The sequence below is a fragment of the Palaemon carinicauda genome, chromosome 26 (assembly GCF_036898095.1).
Source record: "Palaemon carinicauda isolate YSFRI2023 chromosome 26, ASM3689809v2, whole genome shotgun sequence".
NCBI lineage: Eukaryota > Metazoa > Arthropoda > Malacostraca > Decapoda > Palaemonidae > Palaemon > Palaemon carinicauda.
Genome location: NC_090750.1, coordinates 97,692,913 through 97,717,912, shown reverse-complemented (window position 1 = coordinate 97,717,912; position 25,000 = coordinate 97,692,913). Strand labels below are relative to the sequence as shown.

Below are 25,000 nucleotides of genomic sequence, written 5' to 3'. Positions count from 1 at the left end.
AACGGATGTGGCTGATTCGGGGAAAGGTTATCCAGATTTAATTTCTCTCTTCTTGTTTTCACAATCTTTAATCTTTACCTGATTGGAAGTTAACGTCTTGACCTTGCAGGGTTCTCTGACATTTGGTTTTGCTGGGTTGTACTTTTGATGATTGTATTCATAAGGATTTTGTCCATTATGTCGGTTTTTCATTGTCTTTTGGATAAATTCATATTATTTCTTTTGTTACTGATGTCCGATTTTAGAATCCTTCGCCTTTAAGGACAGACATTTTTAACAAGCAAAATGACTCGCTTCTGTTGATCTGATTCAGTAAGTCTGTAACAGGAACGAAAATACCTGATTTCTCAAAGCCATAGCTGACAGATCTTTCTTGTTCAGATAATGTTTGAGATGGAGAGCGGTCATTTTGTCTCGCGTAAACTTTGTCACCATATCCACATGTAGATCTGCAAAGGGAAAGAGGAAAGATTGGATAATTATTTTGTGCAATTTACTATCACAAGAAGTGTGTTTATATAGATATCAACACCAGTGATGTAGAAATAGAGAAAATGAAATGGCTCTGTCCTCAGTGTGTATATGAAGCGGAAATGGACATTAAAAATAGGAGGATATAGAGATAAAAATCTCAAAAATAGAGGAAGAACAACAGAAGAGAAACTTTACAATAGAAGAACTTGATACAAGATTTCCTAAATAAATAACCAATGTTCAGACGGTCGCTGTTACTCAGTGGATTCTACCCAGGCTTCTGACCCAAAAGCAAGTGGATTCTACCCAGGCTTCTGACCCAAAAGCAAGTGGATTCTACCCAGGCTTCTGACCCAAAAGCAAGTGGATTCTACCCAGGCTTCTGACCCAAAGGCAAGTGGATTCTAACCAGGCTTCTGACCCAAAAGCAAGTGGATTCTACCCAGGCTTCTGACCCAAAAGCAAGTGGATTCTACCCAGGCTTCTGACCCAAAAGCAAGTGGATTCTACCCAGGCTTCTGACCCAAAAGCAAGTGGATTCTACCCAGGCTTCTGACCCAAAAGCAAGTGGATTCTACCCAGGCTTCTGACCCAAAAGCAAGTGGATTCTACCCAGGCTTCTGACCCAAAGGCAACTGGATTCTAACCAGGCTTCTGACCCAAAAGCAAGTGGATTCTACCCAGGCTTCTGACCCAAAAGCAAGTGGATTCTACCCAGGCTTCTGACCCAAAAGCAAGTGGATTCTACCCAGGCTTCTGACCCAAAAGCAAGTGGATTCTACCCAGGCTTCTGACCCAAAAGCAAGTGGATTCTACCCAGGCTTCTGACCCAAAAGCAAGTGGATTCTACCCAGGCTTCTGACCCAAAGGCAACTGGATTCTAACCAGGCTTCTGACCCAAAGGCAAGTGGATTCTACCCAGGCTTCTGACCCAAAAGCAAGTGGATTCTACCCTGGCTTCTGACCCAAAGGCAACTGGATTCTAACCAGGCTTCTGACCCAAAAGCAAGTGGATTCTACCCAGGCTTCTGACCCAAAAGCAAGTGGATTCTACCCAGGTTTCTGACCCAAAAGCAAGTGGATTCTACTCAGGCTTCTGACCCAAAAGCAAGTGGATTCTAACCAGGCTTCTGACCCAAAAGCAAGTGGATTCTACCCAGGCTTCTGACCCAAAAGCAAGTGGATTCTACCCAGGCTTCTGACCCAAAAGCAAGTGGATTCTACCCAGGCTTCTGACCCAAAAGCAAGTGGATTCTACCCAGGCTTCTGACCCAAAAGCAAGTGGATTCTACCCAGGCTTCTGACCCAAAAGCAAGTGGATTCTACCCAGGCTTCTGACCCAAAAGCAAGTGGATTCTACCCAGGCTTCTGACCCAAAAGCAAGTGGATTCTACCCAGGCTTCTGACCCAAAAGCAAGTGGATTCTACCCAGGCTTCTGACCCAAAAGCAAGTGGATTCTACCCAGGCTTCTGACCCAAAAGCAAGTGGATTCTACCCAGGCTTCTGACCCAAAGGCAACTGGATTCTAACCAGGCTTCTGACCCAAAAGCAAGTGGATTCTACCCAGGCTTCTGACCCAAAAGCAAGTGGATTCTACCCAGGCTTCTGACCCAAAAGCAAGTGGATTCTACCCAGGCTTCTGACCCAAAAGCAAGTGGATTCTACCCAGGCTTCTGACCCAAAAGCAAGTGGATTCTACCCAGGCTTCTGACCCAAAAGCAAGTGGATTCTACCCAGGCTTCTGACCCAAAAGCAAGTGGATTCTACCCAGGCTTCTGACCCAAAGGCAACTGGATTCTACCCAGGCTTCTGACCCAAAAGCAAGTGGATTCTACCCAGGCTTCTGACCCAAAAGCAAGTGGATTCTACCCAGGCTTCTGACCCAAAGGCAACTGGATTCTAACCAGGCTTCTGACCCAAAAGCAAGTGGATTCTACCCAGGCTTCTGACCCAAAAGCAAGTGGATTCTACCCAGGCTTCTGACCCAAAAGCAAGTGGATTCTACCCAGGCTTCTGACCCAAAGGCAACTGGATTCTAACCAGGCTTCTGACCCAAAAGCAAGTGGATTCTACCCAGGCTTCTGACCCAAAAGCAAGTGGATTCTACCCAGGCTTCTGACCCAAAGGCAACTGGATTCTAACCAGGCTTCTGACCCAAAAGCAAGTGGATTCTACCCAGGCTTCTGACCCAAAAGCAAGTGGATTCTACCCAGGCTTCTGACCCAAAAGCAAGTGGATTCGAACCCAGGCTTCTGACCCAAAAGCAAGTGGATTCTACCCAGGCTTCTGACCCAAAAGCAAGTGGATTCTACCCAGGCTTCTGACCCAAAGGCAACTGGATTCTAACCAGGCTTCTGACCCAAAAGCAAGTGGATTCTACCCAGGCTTCTGACCCAAAAGCAAGTGGATTCTACCCAGGCTTCTGACCCAAAAGCAAGTGGATTCTACCCAGGCTTCTGACCCAAAGGCAACTGGATTCTAACCAGGCTTCTGACCCAAAAGCAAGTGGATTCTACCCAGGCTTCTGACCCAAAAGCAAGTGGATTCTACCCAGGCTTCTGACCCAAAGGCAACTGGATTCTAACCAGGCTTCTGACCCAAAAGCAAGTGGATTCTACCCAGGCTTCTGACCCAAAAGCAAGTGGATTCTACCCAGGCTTCTGACCCAAAGGCAACTGGATTCTAACCAGGCTTCTGACCCAAAAGCAAGTGGATTCTACCCAGGCTTCTGACCCAAAAGCAAGTGGATTCTACCCAGGTTTCTGACCCAAAAGCAAGTGGATTCTACCCAGGCTTCTGACCCAAAAGCAAGTGGATTCTAACCAGGCTTCTGACCCAAAAGCAAGTGGATTCTACCCAGGCTTCTGACCCAAAAGCAAGTGGATTCTACCCAGGCTTCTGACCCAAAAGCAAGTGGATTCTACCCAGGCTTCTGACCCAAAAGCAAGTGGATTCTACCCAGGCTTCTGACCCAAAAGCAAGTGGATTCTACCCAGGCTTCTGACCCAAAAGCAAGTGGATTCTACCCAGGCTTCTGACCCAAAAGCAAGTGGATTCTACCCAGGCTTCTGACCCAAAAGCAAGTGGATTCTACCCAGGCTTCTGACCCAAAAGCAAGTGGATTCTACCCAGGCTTCTGACCCAAAAGTAAGTGGATTCTACCCAGGCTTCTGACCCAAAAGCAAGTGGATTCTACCCAGGCTTCTGACCCAAAGGCAACTGGATTCTAACCAGGCTTCTGACCCAAAAGCAAGTGGATTCTACCCAGGCTTCTGACCCAAAAGCAAGTGGATTCTACCCAGGCTTCTGACCCAAAAGCAAGTGGATTCTACCCAGGCTTCTGACCCAAAGGCAACTGGATTCTAACCAGGCTTCTGACCCAAAAGCAAGTGGATTCTACCCAGGCTTCTGACCCAAAAGCAAGTGGATTCTACCCAGGCTTCTGACCCAAAAGCAAGTGGATTCTACCCAGGCTTCTGACCCAAAAGCAAGTGGATTCTACCCAGGCTTCTGACCCAAAAGCAAGTGGATTCTACCCAGGCTTCTGACCCAAAAGCAAGTGGATTCTACTCAGGCTTCTGACCCAAAAGCAAGTGGATTCTACCCAGGCTTCTGACCCAAAAGCAAGTGGATTCTACCCAGGCTTCTGACCCAAAAGCAAGTGGATTCTACCCAGGCTTCTGACCCAAAAGCAAGTGGATTCTACCCAGGCTTCTGACCCAAAAGCAAGTGGATTCTACCCAGGCTTCTGACCCAAAGGCAACTGGATTCTAACCAGGCTTCTGACCCAAAAGCAAGTGGATTCTACCCAGGCTTCTGACCCAAAAGCAAGTGGATTCTACCCAGGCTTCTGACCCAAAAGCAAGTGGATTCTACCCAGGCTTCTGACCCAAAAGCAAGTGGATTCTACCCAGGCTTCTGACCCAAAGGCAACTGGATTCTAACCAGGCTTCTGACCCAAAAGCAAGTGGATTCTACCCAGGCTTCTGACCCAAAAGCAAGTGGATTCTACCCAGGCTTCTGACCCAAAAGCAAGTGGATTCTACCCAGGCTTCTGACCCAAAAGCAAGTGGATTCTACCCAGGCTTCTGACCCAAAAGCAAGTGGATTCTACCCAGGCTTCTGACCCAAAAGCAAGTGGATTCTACCCAGGCTTCTGACCCAAAAGCAAGTGGATTCTACCCAGGCTTCTGACCCAAAAGCAAGTGGATTCTACCCAGGCTTCTGACCCAAAGGCAACTGGATTCTAACCAGGCTTCTGACCCAAAAGCAAGTGGATTCTACCCAGGCTTCTGACCCAAAAGCAAGTGGATTCTACCCAGGCTTCTGACCCAAAAGCAAGTGGATTCTACCCAGGCTTCTGACCCAAAAGCAAGTGGATTCTACCTAGGCTTCTGACCCAAAAGCAAGTGGATTCTAACCAGGCTTCTGACCCAAAAGCAATTGGATTCTACCCAGGCTTCTGACCCAAAGGCAAGTGGATTCTACCCAGGCTTCTGACCCAAAAGCAAGTGGATTCTACCCAGGCTTCTGACCCAAAGGCAAGTGGATTCTACCCAGGCTTCTGACCCAAAGGCAAGTGGATTCTACCCAGGCTTCTGACCCAAAGGCAAGTGGATTCTACCCAGGCTTCTGACTCAAAAGCAAGTGGATTCTACCCAGGCTTCTGACCCAAAGGCAAGTGGATTCTACCCAGGCTTCTGACTCAAAAACAAGTGGATTCTACCCAGGCTTCTGACCCAAAAGCAAATAATCTTACTGAGAAAGTTATCAATCTAGATAACAATATTAAATCAATTAAGTTAACACTTCAAACCTGTTGGCCCCTAACAATTTGAATATAACACAAGTTGAAAATGTAAAGAAAAAATAATACTAATAATCATATAAAAGCAAGTATCAACTGAGATTGCTAAGTGGAAAAATTAGGTTGAAAGGGCATTCAAAAATATACTAATCTTCAATACGCCATCACCTTTATATGGAAATTCAAATTTTGCTTGGTTTTCATTTTTCAATTTTTTTATTTCCTATTCCTGCTGATAGAACAGGTATACACTATTACGCTGTGGGTTTACAACCCACCCTTCTCTGAAGTTGATGCAGCATTTGTTTATATGGCATTTTGCATGTTTGTGCTTTAATTTCAGTTTCTTAATCTTCTCTATGATAATGTCTAATGTATATCTATTTGGATATCTCAGCTAATAACTGTTACAATTACTATCTTTGTTACCACTACTGTTAAAGGGTCGGGTGTCTGATAGTTACCCACCTGCTGCAGTATCCACTTAATTTTGGGTGACGCTCCATCATTTTTGTCCCCAACCTCTCAAAAGTGTTCCCAAACCAAACGTTAAGTCTCCTTAAAGGTGGGCTGGCCTTTATGTGCCTCAGTTCCCAACTGAGCAGCACAAGGCAGAAGCCTGTTTTCTCACCAGGATTGACAATGGGAGGCTAGCGATTACTGGGATTTCCAGACATCAAAGAAAAACCAGATTCTTAGGTACTACTGTACTGAGTAATACCAAAAAGCAGCACAAAAGCTATGTCAACCTCAAGAACAGTTGAATCTATTCTATTAGTGGTCGGTCACAGGAAGTGGTCAGCTCTTACACGTTAGGAATGTGCTTTACTTGGCACAAATAACACTATTCCATTCTTGCGTCCCCTGCCACCATGGGATTCCTCTGTCCCAGTCTCTCGAAACTTGTGAGAGAGTTCTTAGCATTGTTTATAGAGGTTCTAAAGCCTCTGCTCTGATGCATGAGGTAATTGTCAGTTCCTTATTGTCTATATGTGTACAAACTAGTTAGAAATAGCCATCGTATCAAAGTGAATATATTTTATTTATTTATTTAAGTCAGCAGTAATTGAAAGTTGAGAGTTTCGATTCAAGGATTGCGAAAAAGAGCAAGAATGAAATATGAAAAATTAGAAAAATCAATAGCCTTCTGGTCCTAGTCTAGATACCTGGATACTCAAAGCTGGTTTTTACGGCAAGGGCAAACCTACCTGGTTGGAGAAAACCTCCCCGCCGCCATTGCCCAACCCTTATCGTATCGCAATTCTACATTCAGGGGATGGAATTGATGCAAAGAGAGTAGCATCATCTGCATGTGCAACAAGCTTGTTTTCTAGGCCAAACCACATGTCATGTGCATAAAGTATGAAAAGTAATGGGCCAAGAACACTACCTTGTGGAACACCAGATATCACATTCCTATTCTCACTATGGTGCCCATCAACAACAACTCTTTGAGATCCATTGCTTAAAAAAATCAATAATAACGCTAAGAAACGACCCACCCACTCCCAACTGTTTGAGTTTGAAAACAAGGGCCTCATGATTAACACGGTCAAAGGCAGCACTAAAATCAAGGCCAATCATACAAACTTCCTGACTACAATCAAGGGATTTCTGTACAGCATTGGAGATTGTAAGAAGGGCATCACATGCTCCAAGGCCTTTACAAAAACCAAATTGCAAACTAGGGAATAGATGATTACCTTCAGCAAACCTATTGAGACGTTTTCCCAGAAGACGTTCAAAAACTTTAGATAATATGGGAGTTATGGAAATTGGGCGGTAATCAGTTGGACTTGAGCTACCACATACACATTTACATAGAGAAGTAACATTACCAATTCTCCAACAAGTGCTAAAAGCTCCTCTTCTTGCTAACTTGCGCAAATTAACAGATAACTTGGGCCTAAGAAATCTGCAGTCTTTATGAAAAACAAAGAAAAAATACCATTTGGGTCTACACCTCCATAAGCATCAAGGTACATCAACAGAGCTTTAATTTCACGAGATCGAAAAGCTAAACTAGTTAGTTTAGCCTCAGGAAAACAGGAATGAGAAAGTTCAAGTTTTTCATCAATCTGTTCACTGTCATAAACATCAACCAACTGATGCATCTACACCAAACAGTGCAGATTTAAGGGTAAACCACCATTTATGTTCCCGAGTTGTAGCAGAAATGGTTTCTTTTATGGTTAAATTGTATTCCTTTTCAGTTGAAGCATAAACTCTGAGCAAAAGCTCTAAGCTGAGTATAGTTATTCCAGGTCAAATCTGATCTGTTACCCTTCCAAAGATGATAGGTCTCCTGCTTCTCCAAATAAGCACGTCTACAATCATCATTGAACCACGGTTTGTCCTTCACTCGGTACCTTAGCACACGAGAAGGGATACGTCTATCAATTATGTTGACTAGACTCTCATTCAAAGGGACAACAGGATTAACACTACTTTATAATTGTGACAAATTCAAGCACAAAAGATCATGTAAAATCACATTCCAGTCTGCTTGAGATTTCATATAAATTTTACAAGAGTTATGATACATCAGGTACAAGCTGCTCAGTATTCACTACTAATGAAATCAAGGCATGATGAGATGTCCCGACTGGAGAACCAACCTTACTTATTATAACGCCAGGGGAGTCTGTGTATAAGATGTCCAAGCAGTTACCAGACCTGTGAGTAGCTTCATTTATGATTTGCACAGAGCCTGATTCAGAGGCAAAGTCTAAAGCTCTTGAGTCATGGCGATCGGTAGGAGAGATAGAACTTAACCACAACCTATGGTGAGCATTAAAATCACCAACAAAGACAAAAGAAGCCTTTCTATCGTCTTCTTGTATCTTAGCCATAATGGTTAGAAGACAATCGAAGATAGAATCATCCGTGTCTGGATTCCGGTAGATCGAACTCAAATAAAAGTTGTTATGCCTGCCACAAACTGCTACCTAAATATTTGTTTATATATATATATATATATATATATATATATATATATATATATGATTATATATATATATATTTTCTATACATATATATGTATATATATATATATATATATATATATTATGTATATAGATATATTATATTTTATATATACATATATATATATATATATATATATATATATATAAATTTATATATATAAATATATATATATATAAATAAATTTATATATATATATATATATATAAATATATATATATGTATTATATATATAAATTTATATATGTATATATATATATATATATATATATATATATATATATATATATATATGTATATGTATATATCTGTGTGTGATAAAATTTTAACCACCAAGCCATAATATTAAAGTAATCCTCAAGAAGGGTCACGAAGCGATTCAAAACATGCGTTAACATCAAATAATAAATGGAGGAATGCAAATGCATTCATACTGTGATCCTGAAAACTATCTTGAGGACAGTTTGTCCGCTGAGAATCTATTTTCTATTTTAGACGCCGCTAAGGCATTGACTATTCATCTTACTTGCCCTGCATAATCAATGGTTATAATCTCTCAAATATAATTTGAATTAACAGAATTTTTTCTTTCAAAGTTATCGGAAAATGAAATTATTATATGAGATAGTAGTAAGTAGTATTTTAAGTGATAAATGTACATATTAATATTCATGCAACTAAATTTATTTATATATAATCAGTTTAGTTCAATGCTATGGTCTTGCAAGTCAGTTTAGGTTAATGATGTGATCTTTCATGTCAATTTAGTTCAATGATATGGTCTTTCATGTCAATTTAGTTCAAGGATATGGTCTTTCATGTCAATTTAGTTCAAGGATATGGTCTTGCAAGTCAGTTTAGGTTAATGATGTGATCTTTCATGTCAATTTAGTTCAATGATATGGTCTTTCATGTCAATTTAGTTCAAGGATATGGTCTTGCAAGTCAGTTTAGGTTAATGATGTGATCTTTCATGTCAATTTAGTTCAATGATATGGTCTTTCATGTCAATTTAGTTCAATGATATGGTCTTTCATGTCAATTTAGTTCAAGGATATGGTCTTGCAAGTCAGTTTAGGTTAATGATGTGATCTTTCATGTCAATTTAGTTCAATGATATGGTCTTTCATGTCAATTTAGTTCAAGGATATGGTCTTGCAAGTCAGTTTAGGTTAATGATGTGATCTTTCATGTCAATTTAGTTCAATGATATGGTCTTTCATGTCAATTTAGTTCAAGGATATGGTCTTGCAAGTCAGTTTAGGTTAATGATGTGATCTTTCATGTCAATTTAGTTCAATGATATGGTCTTTCATGTCAATTTAGTTCAAGGATATGGTCTTGCAAGTCAGTTTAGGTTAATGATGTGATCTTTCATGTCAATTTAGTTCAATGATATGGTCTTTCATGTCAATTTAGTTCAATGATATGGTCTTTCATGTCAATTTAGTTCAAGGATATGGTCTTGCAAGTCAGTTTAGGTTAATGATGTGATCTTTCATGTCAATTTAGTTCAAGGATATGGTCTTGCAAGTCAGTTTAGGTTAATGATGTGATCTTTCATGTCAATTTAGTTCAATGATATGGTCTTTCATGTCAATTTAGTTCAAGGATTTGGTCTTGCAAGTCAGTTTAGGTTAATGATGTGATCTTTCATGTCAATTTAGTTCAATGATATGGTCTTTTATGTCAATTTAGTTCAAGGATATGGTCTTGCAAGTCAGTTTAGGTTAATGATGTGATCTTTCATGTCAATTTAGTTCAAGGATATGGTCTTGCAAGTCAGTTTAGGTTAATGATGTGATCTTTCATGTCAATTTAGTTCAAGGATATGGTCTTGCAAGTCAGTTTAGGTTAATGATGTGATCTTTCATGTCAATTTAGTTCAATGATATGGTCTTTCATGTCAATTTAGTTCAAGGATATGGTCTTGCAAGTCAGTTTAGGTTAATGATGTGATATTTCATGTCAATTTAGTTCAAGGATATGGTCTTGCAAGTCAGTTTAGGTTAATGATGTGATCTTTCATGTCAATTTAGTTCAATGATATGGTCTTTCATGTCAATTTAGTTCAAGGATATGGTCTTGCAAGTCAGTTTAGGTTAATGATGTGATCTTTCATGTCAATTTAGTTCAAGGATATGGTCTTGCAAGTCAGTTTAGGTTAATGATGTGATCTTTCATGTCAATTTAGTTCAATGATATGGTCTTTCATGTCAATTTAGTTCAAGGATATGGTCTTTCATGTCAATTTAGTTCAAGGATATGGTCTTGCAAGTCAGTTTAGGTTAATGATGTGATCTTTCATGTCAATTTAGTTCAATGATATGGTCTTTCATGTCAATTTAGTTCAATGATATGGTCTTTCATGTCAATTTAGTTCAAGGATATGGTCTTGCAAGTCAGTTTAGGTTAATGATGTGATCTTTCATGTCAATTTAGTTCAATGATATGGTCTTTCATGTCAATTTAGTTCAATGATATGGTCTTTCATGTCAATTTAGTTCAAGGATATGGTCTTGCAAGTCAGTTTAGGTTAATGATGTGATCTTTCATGTCAATTTAGTTCAATGATATGGTCTTTCATGTCAATTTAGTTCAAGGATATGGTCTTGCAAGTCAGTTTAGGTTAATGATGTGATCTTTCATGGCAATTTAGTTCAATGATATGGTCTTTCATGTCAATTTAGTTCAATGATATGGTCTTTCATGTCAATTTAGTTCAAGGATATGGTCTTGCAAGTCAGTTTAGGTTAATGATGTGATCTTTCATGTCAATTTAGTTCAATGATATGGTCTTTCATGTCAATTTAGTTCAAGGATATGGTCTTGCAAGTCAGTTTAGGTTAATGATGTGATCTTTCATGTCAATTTAGTTCAATGATATGGTCTTTCATGTCAATTTAGTTCAAGGATATGGTCTTGCAAGTCAGTTTAGGTTAATGATGTGATCTTTCATGTCAATTTAGTTCAATGATATGGTCTTTCATGTCAATTTAGTTCAATGATATGGTCTTTCATGTCAATTTAGTTCAAGGATATGGTCTTGCAAGTCAGTTTAGGTTAATGATGTGATCTTTCATGTCAATTTAGTTCAATGATATGGTCTTTCATGTCAATTTAGTTCAATGATATGGTCTTTCATGTCAATTTAGTTCAAGGATATGGTCTTGCAAGTCAGTTTAGGTTAATGATGTGATCTTTCATGTCAATTTAGTTCAATGATATGGTCTTTCATGTCAATTTAGTTCAAGGATATGGTCTTGCAAGTCAGTTTAGGTTAATGATGTGATCTTTCATGTCAATTTAGTTCAATGATATGGTCTTTCATGTCAATTTAGTTCAATGATATGGTCTTTCATGTCAATTTAGTTCAAGGATATGGTCTTGCAAGTCGATGTGATCTTTCATGTCAATTTAGTTCAATGATATGGTCTTTCATGTCAATTTAGTTCAAGGATATGGTCTTGCAAGTCAGTTTAGGTTAATGATGTGATCTTTCATGTCAATTTAGTTCAATGATATGGTCTTTCATGTCAATTTAGTTCAATGATATGGTCTTTCATGTCAATTTAGTTCAAGGATATGGTCTTGCAAGTCAGTTTAGGTTAATGATGTGATCTTTCATTTCAATTTAGTTCAATGATATGGTCTTTCATGTCAATTTAGTTCAAGGATATGGTCTTGCAAGTCAGTTTAGGTTAATGATGTGATCTTTCATGTCAATTTAGTTCAATGATATGGTCTTTCATGTCAATTTAGTTCAAGGATATGGTCTTGCAAGTCAGTTTAGGTTAATGATGTGATCTTTCATGTCAATTTAGTTCAATGATATGGTCTTTCATGTCAATTTAGTTCAATGATATGGTCTTTCATGTCAATTTAGTTCAAGGATATGGTCTTGCAAGTCAGTTTAGGTTAATGATGTGATCTTTCATGTCAATTTAGTTCAATGATATGGTCTTTCATGTCAATTTAGTTCAATGATATGGTCTTTCATGTCAATTTAGTTCAAGGATATGGTCTTGCAAGTCAGTTTAGGTTAATGATGTGATCTTTCATGTCAATTTAGTTCAATGATATGGTCTTTCATGTCAATTTAGTTCAATGATATGGTCTTTCATGTCAATTTAGTTCAAGGATATGGTCTTGCAAGTCAGTTTAGGTTAATGATGTGATCTTTCATGTCAGTTTAGTTCAATGATATGGTCTTTCATGTCAATTTAGTTCAAGGATATGGTCTTGCAAGTCAGTTTAGGTTAATGATGTGATCTTTCATGTCAATTTAGTTCAATGATATGGTCTTTCATGTCAATTTAGTTCAAGGATATGGTCTTGCAAGTCAGTTTACGTTAATGATGTGATCTTTCATGTCAGTTTAGGTTAATGATGTGATCTTTCATGTCAATTTAGTTCAATGATATGGTCTTTCATGTCAATTTAGTTCAAGGATATGGTCTTGCAAGTCAGTTTAGGTTAATGATGTGATCTTTCATGTCAATTTAGTTCAATGATATGGTCTTTCATGTCAATTTAGTTCAAGGATATGGTCTTGCAAGTCAGTTTAGGTTAATGATGTGATCTTTCATGTCAATTTAGTTCAATGATATGGTCTTTCATGTCAATTTAGTTCAAGGATATGGTCTTGCAAGTCAGTTTAGGTTAATGATGTGATCTTTCATGTCAATTTAGTTCAATGATATGGTCTTTCATGTCAATTTAGTTCAATGATATGGTCTTTCATGTCAATTTAGTTCAAGGATATGGTCTTGCAAGTCAGTTTAGGTTAATGATGTGATCTTTCATGTCAATTTAGTTCAATGATATGGTCTTTCATGTCAATTTAGTTCAAGGATATGGTCTTGCAAGTCAGTTTAGGTTAATGATGTGATCTTTCATGTCAATTTAGTTCAATGATATGGTCTTTCATGTCAATTTAGTTCAAGGATATGGTCTTGCAAGTCAGTTTAGGTTAATGATGTGATCTTTCATGTCAATTTAGTTCAATGATATGGTGTTTCATGTCAATTTAGTTCAAGGATATGGTCTTGCAAGTCAGTTTAGGTTAATGATGTGATCTTTCATGTCAATTTAGTTCAATGATATGGTCTTTCATGTCAATTTAGTTCAATGATATGGTCTTTCATGTCAATTTAGTTCAAGGATATGGTCTTGCAAGTCAGTTTAGGTTAATGATGTGATCTTTCATGTCAATTTAGTTCAATGATATGGTCTTTCATGTCAATTTAGTTCAATGATATGGTCTTTCATGTCAATTTAGTTCAAGGATATGGTCTTGCAAGTCAGTTTAGGTTAATGATGTGATCTTTCATGTCAATTTAGTTCAATGATATGGTCTTTCATGTCAATTTAGTTCAAGGATCTGGTCTTGCAAGTCAGTTTAGGTTAATGATGTGATCTTTCATGTCAATTTAGTTCAATGATATGGTCTTTCATGTCAATTTAGTTCAAGGATATGGTCTTGCAAGTCAGTTTAGGTTAATGATATGGTCTTTCATGTCAATTTAGTTCAATGATATGGTCTTTCATGTCAATTTATTTCAATGATATGGTCTTTCATGTCAATTTAGTTCAAGGATATGGTCTTGCAAGTCAGTTTAGGTTAATGATGTGATCTTTCATGTCAATTTAGTTCAAGGATATGGTCTTGCAAGTCAGTTTAGGTTAATGATGTGATCTTTCATGGCAATTTAGTTCAATGATATGGTCTTTCATGTCAATTTAGTTCAAGGATATGGTCTTGCAAGTCAGTTTAGGTTAATGATGTGATCTTTCATGTCAATTTAGTTCAATGATATGGTCTTTCATGTCAATTTAGTTCAATGATATGGTCTTTCATGTCAATTTAGTTCAAGGATATGGTCTTGCAAGTCAGTTTAGGTTAATGATGTGATCTTTCATGTCAATTTAGTTCAATGATATGGTCTTTCATGTCAATTTAGTTCAATGATATGATCTTTCATGTCAGTTTAGTTCAATGATATGGTCTTGCAAGTCAGTTTAGGTTAATGATGTGATCTTTCATGTCAATTTAGTTCAATGATATGGTCTTTCATGTCAATTTAGTTCAATGATATGGTCTTTCATGTCAATTTAGTTCAAGGATATGGTCTTGCAAGTCAGTTTAGGTTAATGATGTGATCTTTCATGTCAATTTAGTTCAAGGATATGGTCTTGCAAGTCAGTTTAGGTTAATGATGTGATCTTTCATGTCAATTTAGTTCAAGGATATGGTCTTTCATGTCGATTTAGTTCAAGGATATGGTCTTGCAAGTCAGTTTAGGTTAATGATGTGATCTTTCATGTCAATTTAGTTCAATGATATGGTCTTTCATGTCAATTTAGTTCAAGGATATGGTCTTGCAAGTCAGTTTAGGTTAATGATGTGATCTTTCATGTCAATTTAGTTCAATGATATGGTCTTTCATGTCAATTTAGTTCAAGGATATGGTCTTGCAAGTCAGTTTAGGTTAATGATGTGATCTTTCATGTCAATTTAGTTCAATGATATGGTCTTTCATGTCAATTTAGTTCAATGATATGGTCTTTCATGTCAATTTAGTTCAAGGATATGGTCTTGCAAGTCAGTTTAGGTTAATGATGTGATCTTTCAAGTCATTTTAGTTCAATGATATGGTCTTTCATGTCAATTTAGTTCAAGGATATGGTCTTGCAAGTCAGTTTAGGTTAATGATGTCTTTCATGTCAATTTAGTTCAATGATATGGTCTTTCATGTTAATTTAGTTCAAGGATATGGTCTTGCAAGTCAGTTTAGGTTAATGATGTGATCTTTCATGTCAATTTAGTTCAATGATATGGTCTTTCATGTTAATTTAGTTCAATGATATGATCTTTCATGTCAGTTTAGTTCAATGATATGGTCTTGCAAGTCAGTTTAGGTTAATGATGTGATCTTTCATGTCAATTTAGTTCAATGATATGGTCTTTCATGTCAATTTAGTTCAATGATATGGTCTTTCATGTCAATTTAGTTCAAGGATATGGTCTTGCAAGTCAGTTTAGGTTAATGATGTGATCTTTCATGTCAATTTAGTTCAAGGATATGGTCTTGCAAGTCAGTTTAGGTTAATGATGTGATCTTTCATGTCAATTTAGTTCAAGGATATGGTCTTGCAAGTCAGTTTAGGTTAATGATGTGATCTTTCATGTCAATTTAGTTCAATGATATGGTCTTTCATGTCAATTTAGTTCAAGGATATGGTCTTGCAAGTCAGTTTAGGTTAATGATGTGATCTTTCATGTCAATTTAGTTCAAGGATATGGTCTTGCAAGTCAGTTTAGGTTAATGATGTGATCTTTCATGTCAATTTAGTTCAATGATATGGTCTTTTATGTCAATTTAGTTCAAGGATATGGTCTTGCAAGTCAGTTTAGGTTAATGATGTGATCTTTCATGTCAATTTAGTTCAATGATATGGTCTTTCATGTCAATTTAGTTCAATGATATGGTCTTTCATGTCAATTTAGTTCAAGGATATGGTCTTGCAAGTCAGTTTAGGTTAATGATGTGATCTTTCATGTCAATTTAGTTCAATGATATGGTCTTTCATGTCAATTTAGTTCAAGGATATGGTCTTGCAAGTCAGTTTAGGTTAATGATGTGATCTTTCATGTCAATTTAGTTCAATGATATGGTCTTTCATGTCAATTTAGTTCAAGGATATGGTTTTGCAAGTCAGTTTAGGTTAATGATGTGATCTTTCATGTCAATTTAGTTCAATGATATGGTCTTTCATGTCAATTTAGTTCAATGATATGGTCTTTCATGTCAATTTAGTTCAAGGATATGGTCTTGCAAGTCAGTTTAGGTTAATGATGTGATCTTTCATGTCAATTTAGTTCAATGATATGGTCTTTCATGTCAATTTAGTTCAAGGATATGGTCTTGCAAGTCAGTTTAGGTTAATGATGTGATCTTTCATGTCAATTTAGTTCAATGATATGGTCTTTCATGTCAATTTAGTTCAATGATATGGTCTTTCATGTCAATTTAGTTCAAGGATATGGTCTTGCAAGTCAGTTTAGGTTAATGATGTGATCTTTCATGTCAATTTAGTTCAATGATATGGTCTTTCATGTCAATTTAGTTCAAGGATATGGTCTTGCAAGTCAGTTTAGGTTAATGATGTGATCTTTCATGTCAATTTAGTTCAATGATATGGTCTTTCATGTCAATTTAGTTCAATGATATGGTCTTTCATGTCAATTTAGTTCAAGGATATGGTCTTGCAAGTCAGTTTAGGTTAATGATGTGATCTTTCATGTCAATTTAGTTCAATGATTTGGTCTTTCATGTCAATTTAGTTCAAGGATATGGTCTTGCAAGTCAGTTTAGGTTAATGATGTCTTTCATGTCAATTTAGTTCAATGATATGGTCTTTCATGTCAATTTAGTTCAATGATATGGTCTTTCATGTCAATTTAGTTCAATGATATGGTCTTTCATGTCAATTTAGTTCAAGGATATGGTCTTGCAAGTCAGTTTAGGTTAATGATGTGATCTTTCATGTCAATTTAGTTCAAGGATATGGTCTTGCAAGTCAGTTTAGGTTAATGATGTGATCTTTCATGTCAATTTAGTTCAAGGATATGGTCTTGCAAGTCAGTTTAGGTTAATGATGTGATCTTTCATGTCAATTTAGTTCAATGATATGGTCTTTCATGTCAATTTAGTTCAAGGATATGGTCTTGCAAGTCAGTTTAGGTTAATGATGTGATCTTTCATGTCAATTTAGTTCAATGATATGGTCTTTCATGTCAATTTAGTTCAAGGATATGGTCTTGCAAGTCAGTTTAGGTTAATGATGTGATCTTTCATGTCAATTTAGTTCAATGATATGGTCTTTCATGTCAATTTAGTTCAAGGATATGGTCTTGCAAGTCAGTTTAGGTTAATGATGTGATCTTTCATGTCAATTTAGTTCAAGGATATGGTCTTGCAAGTCAGTTTAGGTTAATGATGTGATCTTTCATGTCAATTTAGTTCAATGATATGGTCTTTTATGTCAATTTAGTTCAAGGATATGGTCTTGCAAGTCAGTTTAGGTTAATGATGTGATCTTTCATGTCAATTTAGTTCAATGATATGGTCCTTCATGTCAATTTAGTTCAATGATATGGTCTTTCATGTCAATTTAGTTCAAGGATATGGTCTTGCAAGTCAGTTTAGGTTAATGATGTGATCTTTCATGTCAATTTAGTTCAATGATATGGTCTTTCATGTCAATTTAGTTCAAGGATATGGTCTTGCAAGTCAGTTTAGGTTAATGATGTCATCTTTCATGTCAATTTAGTTCAATGATATGGTCTTTCATGTCAATTTAGTTCAAGGATATGGTCTTGCAAGTCAGTTTAGGTTAATGATGTGATCTTTCATGTCAATTTAGTTCAATGATATGGTCTTTCATGTCAATTTAGTTCAATGATATGGTCTTTCATGTCAATTTAGTTCAAGGATATGGTCTTGCAAGTCAGTTTAGGTTAATGATGTGATCTTTCATGTCAATTTAGTTCAATGATATGGTCTTTCATGTCAATTTAGTTCAAGGATATGGTCTTGCAAGTCAGTTTAGGTTAATGATGTGATCTTTCATGTCAATTTAGTTCAATGATATGGTCTTTCATGTCAATTTAGTTCAATGATATGGTCTTTCATGTCAATTTAGTTCAAGGATATGGTCTTGCAAGTCAGTTTAGGTTAATGATGTGATCTTTCATGTCAATTTAGTTCAATGATATGGTCTTTCATGTCAATTTAGTTCAAGGATATGGTCTTGCAAGTCAGTTTAGGTTAATGATATGATCTTTCATGTCAATTTAGTTCAATGATATGGTCTTTCATGTCAATTTAGTTCAATGATATGGTCTTTCATGTCAATTTAGTTCAAGGATATGGTCTTGCAAGTCAGTTTAGGTTAATGATGTGATCTTTCATGTCAATTTAGTTCAATGATATGGTCTTTCATGTCAATTTAGTTCAAGGATATGGTCTTGCAAGTCAGTTTAGGTTAATGATGTCTTTCATGTCAATTTAGTTCAATGATATGGTCTTTCATGTCAATTTAGTTCAATGATATGGTCTTCCATGTCAATTTAGTTCAATGATATGGTCTTTCATGTCAATTTAGTTCAAGGATATGGTCTTGCAAGTCAGTTTAGGTTAATGATGTGATCTTTCATGTCAATTTAGTTCAAGGATATGGTCTTGCAAGTCAGTTTAGGTTAATGATGTGATCTTTCATGTCAATTTAGTTCAAGGATATGGTCTTGCAAGTCAGTTTAGGTTAATGATGTGATCTTTCATGTCAATTTAGTTCAATGATATGGTCTTTCATGTCAATTTAGTTCAAGGATATGGTCTTGCAAGTCAGTTTAGGTTAATGATGTGATCTTTCATGTCAATTTAGTTCAATGATATGGTCTTTCATGTCGATTTAGTTCAAGGATATGGTCTTGCAAGTCAGTTTAGGTTAATGATGTGATCTTTCATGTCAATTTAGTTCAAGGATATGGTCTTTCATGTCGATATAGTTCAAGGATATGGTCTTGCAAGTCAGTTTAGGTTAATGATGTGATCTTTCATGTCAATTTAGTTCAAGGATATGGTCTTTCATGTCAATTTAGTTCAATGATATGGTCTTTCATGTCAATTTAGTTCAAGGATATGGTCTTGCAAGTCAGTTTAGGTTAATGATGTGATCTTTCATGTCAATTTAGTTCAAGGATATGGTCTTGCAAGTCAGTTTAGGTTAATGATGTGATCCTTCATGTCAATTTAGTTCAATGATATGGTCTTTCATGTCAATTTAGTTCAAGGATATGGTCTTGCAAGTCAGTTTAGGTTAATGATGTGATCTTTCATGTCAGTTTAGTTCAAGGATATGGTCTTGCAAGTCAGTTTAGGTTAATGATGTGATCTTTCATGTCAATTTAGTTCAATGATATGGTCTTTCATGTCAATTTAGTTCAAGGATATGGTCTTGCAAGTCAGTTTAGGTTAATGATGTGATCTTTCATGTCAATTTAGTTCAATGATATGGTCTTTCATGTCAATTTAGTTCAAGGATATGGTCTTGCAAGTCAGTTTAGGTTAATGATGTGATCTTTCATGTCAATTTAGTTCAATGATATGGTCTTTCATGTCAATTTAGTTCAAGAATATGGTCTTGCAAGTCAGTTTAGGTTAATGATGTGATCTTTCATGTCAATTTAGTTCAATGATATGGTCTTTCATGTCAATTTAGTTCAATGATATGGTTTTTCATGTCAATTTAGTTCAAGGATATGGTCTTGCAAGTCAGTTTAGGTTAATGATGTGATCTTTCATGTCAATTTAGTTCAAGGATATGGTCTTGCATGTCAGTTTAGGTTAATGATGTGATCTTTCATGTCAATTTAGTTCAAGGATATGGTCTTGCAAGTCAGTTTAGGTTAATGATGTGATCTTTCATGTCAATTTAGTTCAATGATATGGTCTTTCATGTCAATTTAGTTCAAGGATATGGTCTTGCAAATCAGTTTAGGTTAATGATGTGATCTTTCATGTCAATTTAGTTCAAGGATATGGTCTTGCAAGTCAGTTTACGTTAATGATGTGATCTTTCATGTCAATTTAGTTCAAGGATATGGTCTTGCAAGTCAGTTTACGTTAATGATGTGATCTTTCATGTCAATTTAGTTCAAGGATATGGTCTTGCAAGTCAGTTTAGGTTAATGATGTGATCTTTCATGTCAATTTAGTTCAATGATATGGTCTTTCATGTCAATTTAGTTCAATGATATGGTCTTTCATGTCAAGTTAGTTCAAGGATATGGTCTTGCAAGTCAGTTTAGGTTAATGATGTGATCTTTCATGTCAATTTAGTTCAATGATATGGTCTTTCATGTCAATTTAGTTCAAGGATATGGTCTTGCAAGTCAGTTTAGGTTAATGATGTGATCTTTCATGTCAATTTAGTTCAATGATATGGTCTTTCATGTCAATTTAGTTCAAGGATATGGTCTTGCAAGTCAGTTTAGGTTAATGATGTGATCTTTCATGTCAATTTAGTTCAATGATATGGTCTTTCATGTCAATTTAGTTCAATGATATGGTCTTTCATGTCAATTTAGTTCAAGGATATGGTCTTGCAAGTCAGTTTAGGTTAATGATGTGATCTTTCATGTCAATTTAGTTCAAGGATATGGTCTTGCAAGTCAGTTTAGGTTAATGATGTGATCTTTCATGTCAATTTAGTTCAATGATATGGTCTTTCATGTCAATTTAGTTCAAGGATATGGTCTTGCAAGTCAGTTTAGGTTAATGATGTGATCTTTCATGTCAATTTAGTTCAAGGATATGGTCTTGCAAGTCAGTTTAGGTTAATGATGTGATCTTTCATGTCAATTTAGTTCAATGATATGGTCTTTCATGTCAATTTAGTTCAAGGATATGGTCTTGCAAGTCAGTTTAGGTTAATGATGTGATCTTTCATGTCAATTTAGTTCAATGATATGGTCTTTCATGTCAATTTAGTTCAAGGATATGGTCTTGCAAGTCAGTTTAGGTTAATGATGTGATCTTTCATGTCAATTTAGTTCAAGGATATGGTCTTGCAAGTCAGTTTAGGTTAATGATGTGATCTTTCATGTCAATTTAGTTCAATGATATGGTCTTTCATGTCAGTTTAGTTCAAGGATATGGTCTTGCAAGTCAGTTTAGGTTAATGATGTGATCTTTCATGTCAATTTAGTTCAATGATATGGTCTTTCATGTCAATTTAGTTCAAGGATATGGTCTTGCAAGTCAGTTTAGGTTAATGATGTGATCTTTCATGTCAATTTAGTTCAATGATATGGTTTTTCATGTCAATTTAGTTCAATGATATGGTCTTTCATGTCAATTTAGTTCAAGGATATGGTCTTTCATGTCAATTTAGTTCAAGGATATGGTCTTGCAAGTCAGTTTAGGTTAATGATGTGATCTTTCATGTCAATTTAGTTCAAGGATATGGTCTTGCAAGTCAGTTTAGGTTAATGATGTGATCTTTCATGTCAGTTTAGTTCAATGTTATGGTCTTTCATGTCAATTTAGTTCAGTGATATGGTCTAGTAGGTCAATGATACCGCAATATTTAATACTCAACTAATCAAAACCGTATTCCATACTTAACCAATTAGTCGCAATAAGATACTGATAATCCAGAAAAAACATGATGATATACTTACACTTTCCGTTTATCTTTTTCAGCATGTGTTGGAGGGGAAACAATATCTGAAAATTTCATAATCGCGCTCCCACCGATGAACTTACAGGGGGTAATGTACTTCGTTGACTCAGTTATCTTTATTTTCAAATTTCTTTTCATTATTGCATTCATACTTATATGTGCACGGCCACACATATACTCACACAGGTTCACACAAGGCACAGATAAACAGCATGGTACATATTTAGATATATACAGTATATATATATATATATATATATATATATATATATATATATATATATATATATATATATATATATATATACACATATCCCTCTCTGAGTGGGGATACCTTAACGAGGTGAAACAGCTTGCGCATGGCAATGATCAGCAAATCTATAATAGTCAAGGCCACCCATATTAGCTTGGTTGCTGTGAGCGATCTGACGAAAATCTCCCTCTATCACCCATCCGCAGTGGACAGTGCGGTGATGAAAACTTGCTAAAACCCAGACATGTATATCTCCACCCCGTATCGGCACCACTCCCCAGCGACTGTGGAACAACTGCCCAAGTTTGCAGGCAGTTACATCCCACTGCAGGGTGTCCTAAAAATCTGTGGACTAGAACAGGCCAAATTTGGAAACTGAACCTCACAACATACAACGTCAGGACCCTGTATAGGGAAAAAGATCTTGCTGTATTACTAGGAGAGCTGAAATATGTAAATTGGAATGAGTGAAATTAGAAATTGTGAATCCTACATAGAGTTAAAGCTGAATATATATTTTTCTTCAGGTGACTTGAAATGAACAAAGAGAATGAACTGGGTTTTCTTTTGTAGTGATTGAATTGTAGGATTAACTACGAAACTAAATAAAGAGTATAAACTGCAAGCTCATTCAAACGTATGCACCAACAACATCTCATACAGAGGAAGAAATAGAAACTTTTTATGAAGATCTGAGTTATCTATGAGAAAAAAAAAAACTCAATTTACATTTGTTTTGTATGATATGAATTCTAATGTAGATCAAGAGAAGAGAGGAGAGTCAGCAGTAGGTAAATTTTAAAATCCTGAGCACCTTTTACAAAAAGAAACATAGAAAATGGATATGAAGTCCAAATGGGGAAACGAAATATGGAAATAGATTCTATTTTCAGTAAAAAGGTTAATTTACTTAAAGATTTAATAAGTTAAAGTTAAACATTCACAGAGTGGTGAGAAGCAAAATTAAATTAAAAAGAAAATAAACACTCCTATAACAAGAGAAAAATCTGTTGAGTTTAATTTAGCAATTAATGATACAATGGAAAGATGTGAACTAAGAAATGAACAGTAATTTAACAGAATTTGTATTGAAATCAGACACAGAGATAAGTGGTAAAAGTTCCTGAACAAGGTCAAGGAAAATTATCAGAGAAGACCAAAAACTAATAGAAAAAAAAATTGGAAATCCAAGAGATGAAGTAGATTTAGAACTATCCAAAATAACAAACAAGCCAAACACCCAAGATATTTGTAAACAAATTCCGACCAAAATTGAAGAAACACTGAAGAAAGGAAGAAGCATCAAATTGAGAAAAAGAAAACTTGGAAAAGGACACCAACAGATAGTTGCTGTAAAGGATGAAAATGCAAATATTATCAACATTGTAGATTGAGGAGGATTTCTATACAATGCTATACAATAGTAATATAAGATATAACTTCACCAATAGGAATAATGAAACAACTGAGTTGGTACCACACCTAACAGTACTGTAAAGTAAAGAAAACATTAAAATTCGTGAACAGAGGAAAAGCAACAGGAGAAGATGGCCTAGCAATTGATTTAATAAGAGAAGAAGGAGATTTCATAGTTTTAAATCTCTGCAAGAATGCTTTTATACCCACAGCTTGCTTTTATACAAATCCACAAAAAAGGGGAATACAAGAGACCTGATGAATTATCGTCTAATGAGTTTAGTGTCCTTAATATATAATTTTTTTTTTTCAAAGATAATTTTAGACTGAGTAGAAAGACAGCTAGACTTTAATCAACCAAGAGAGCAGGCGGGCGTTACAAGTGGGTATCAAACAATTGACCATATCCATGTAATTGACCAGCTAGTAATTCATTTATAGACTATGAGAAAGCTTTTCATTCTGTCAAAACCTCAGCAGTAATGAAAACCCTTCAGAGTCTAGAAATGGATAAAGCTTATCCATATGGGAAGTACAGCAATCCTAAAAGTACATGAAATAGTGATAAAATTTCAATTGAGTAAAGAGTTAAATATGGAGACTACATCTATCATAAATACTCACAGAAAAAGACAAATATAGATACAAGAGCAAACTAAAGTAGATGGTATTCTAATGTAATAAAAGAAAAAGCAAAAGATAATGAGAATGACAGACAATAGATGGACATTAAGAATAATGGAATGGGTCCCTGAAGATTGCAAAAGAAGCAAGGAAAGGAAGAGAAGACGAAGGATTGCCGAACTAAGAAATATTTCAAGTGTGGCCTGTTAAATTACTGCTTATTTATTCTTTAGTTTTTTTTTTCTATTTCATCAGAGATTTCTCTCATTACAAGTCTTTAATTTCATTAAAATAACTTTTTCTGTTTCTTTGCTTGACTTAAATTTGTTTAACACTGTTACAACTTCAACTAAATTAAATTTTTTAATGAGAATAAAATCTATTTCGTTTTTTGTTACTCCATCTGAGCTTTTCTGTATCCCTTTTTGTATTTTCAGCATATTTTACAGCCATGTCTCCTCTCTCATTCCTTGTGCCTACTACAAATTTTGTTACTTCTGATTCTCCTCTCTTCTTTTGACCTACTTTAGCAATGAAATCACCCTAAACAAATGTAAATTTATTCCTACGTTTTTTTCATTCATATATCTAGATCTTCATACAGTTTCTATTTGTTTCCATGTATTGGATATTGAAGCATAGCTTTGAATGATCCTCATTTTATACTGTTTAATCCTGCAGTTAATAAGAAAACAAAAACCCACTCTATTTTTTTTGTACCTTTCATGTCCTATGATGCAAGTGGTATGGCCCTCTTTTAACTCTATATAAGATTCCCCAGACTCTCATCATTTCACTCAATCCTCTTATATCCCTATTTATTTATTTCATGTCTTCTAGAGGCCCAGCAAGATCTTCTTCCCTAGACAGGGTCTTAACGTTCAATTCTAAGTACAAAAAACCTTTAATTCGATAGAAGAATATTCATAGACTTTTATCTTTCTTCGAAGCTAAGTGGTATAGTCAATGTCATACAAGTATCCTGGACCAGGGTTCAAAACCCAGCCAGTCAGATACTGTAGTCTTTGAGTGATTTCACCTGGGTCTCTGAACCCGAGGTCGTTAAGAGAATCCAGACTTTAATGTATTAATATATATGGCTTATTTGAAATATGAAAAACACGTTTAAATGTGCAAAGTTTATCATATATATATAAATATATACACAGTATATATATTATATATATAT

At 35.8% G+C, this 25,000-nt stretch overlaps 1 protein-coding gene across 1 annotated transcript in view; it reads left to right on the top strand.

Annotated features, from left to right (window-relative positions):
* The window catches only part of LOC137620081 (uncharacterized), a 489,014-nt gene that overhangs the window by 152,238 nt on the left and 311,776 nt on the right, over nucleotides 1-25,000 (top strand). Inside the window, exon 5 of the mRNA XM_068350356.1 lies at nucleotides 21,539-21,606. Within this exon, the coding sequence (XP_068206457.1) occupies nucleotides 21,539-21,606 (68 nt within the window). The remainder of the gene's footprint in view (nucleotides 1-21,538; nucleotides 21,607-25,000) is intronic.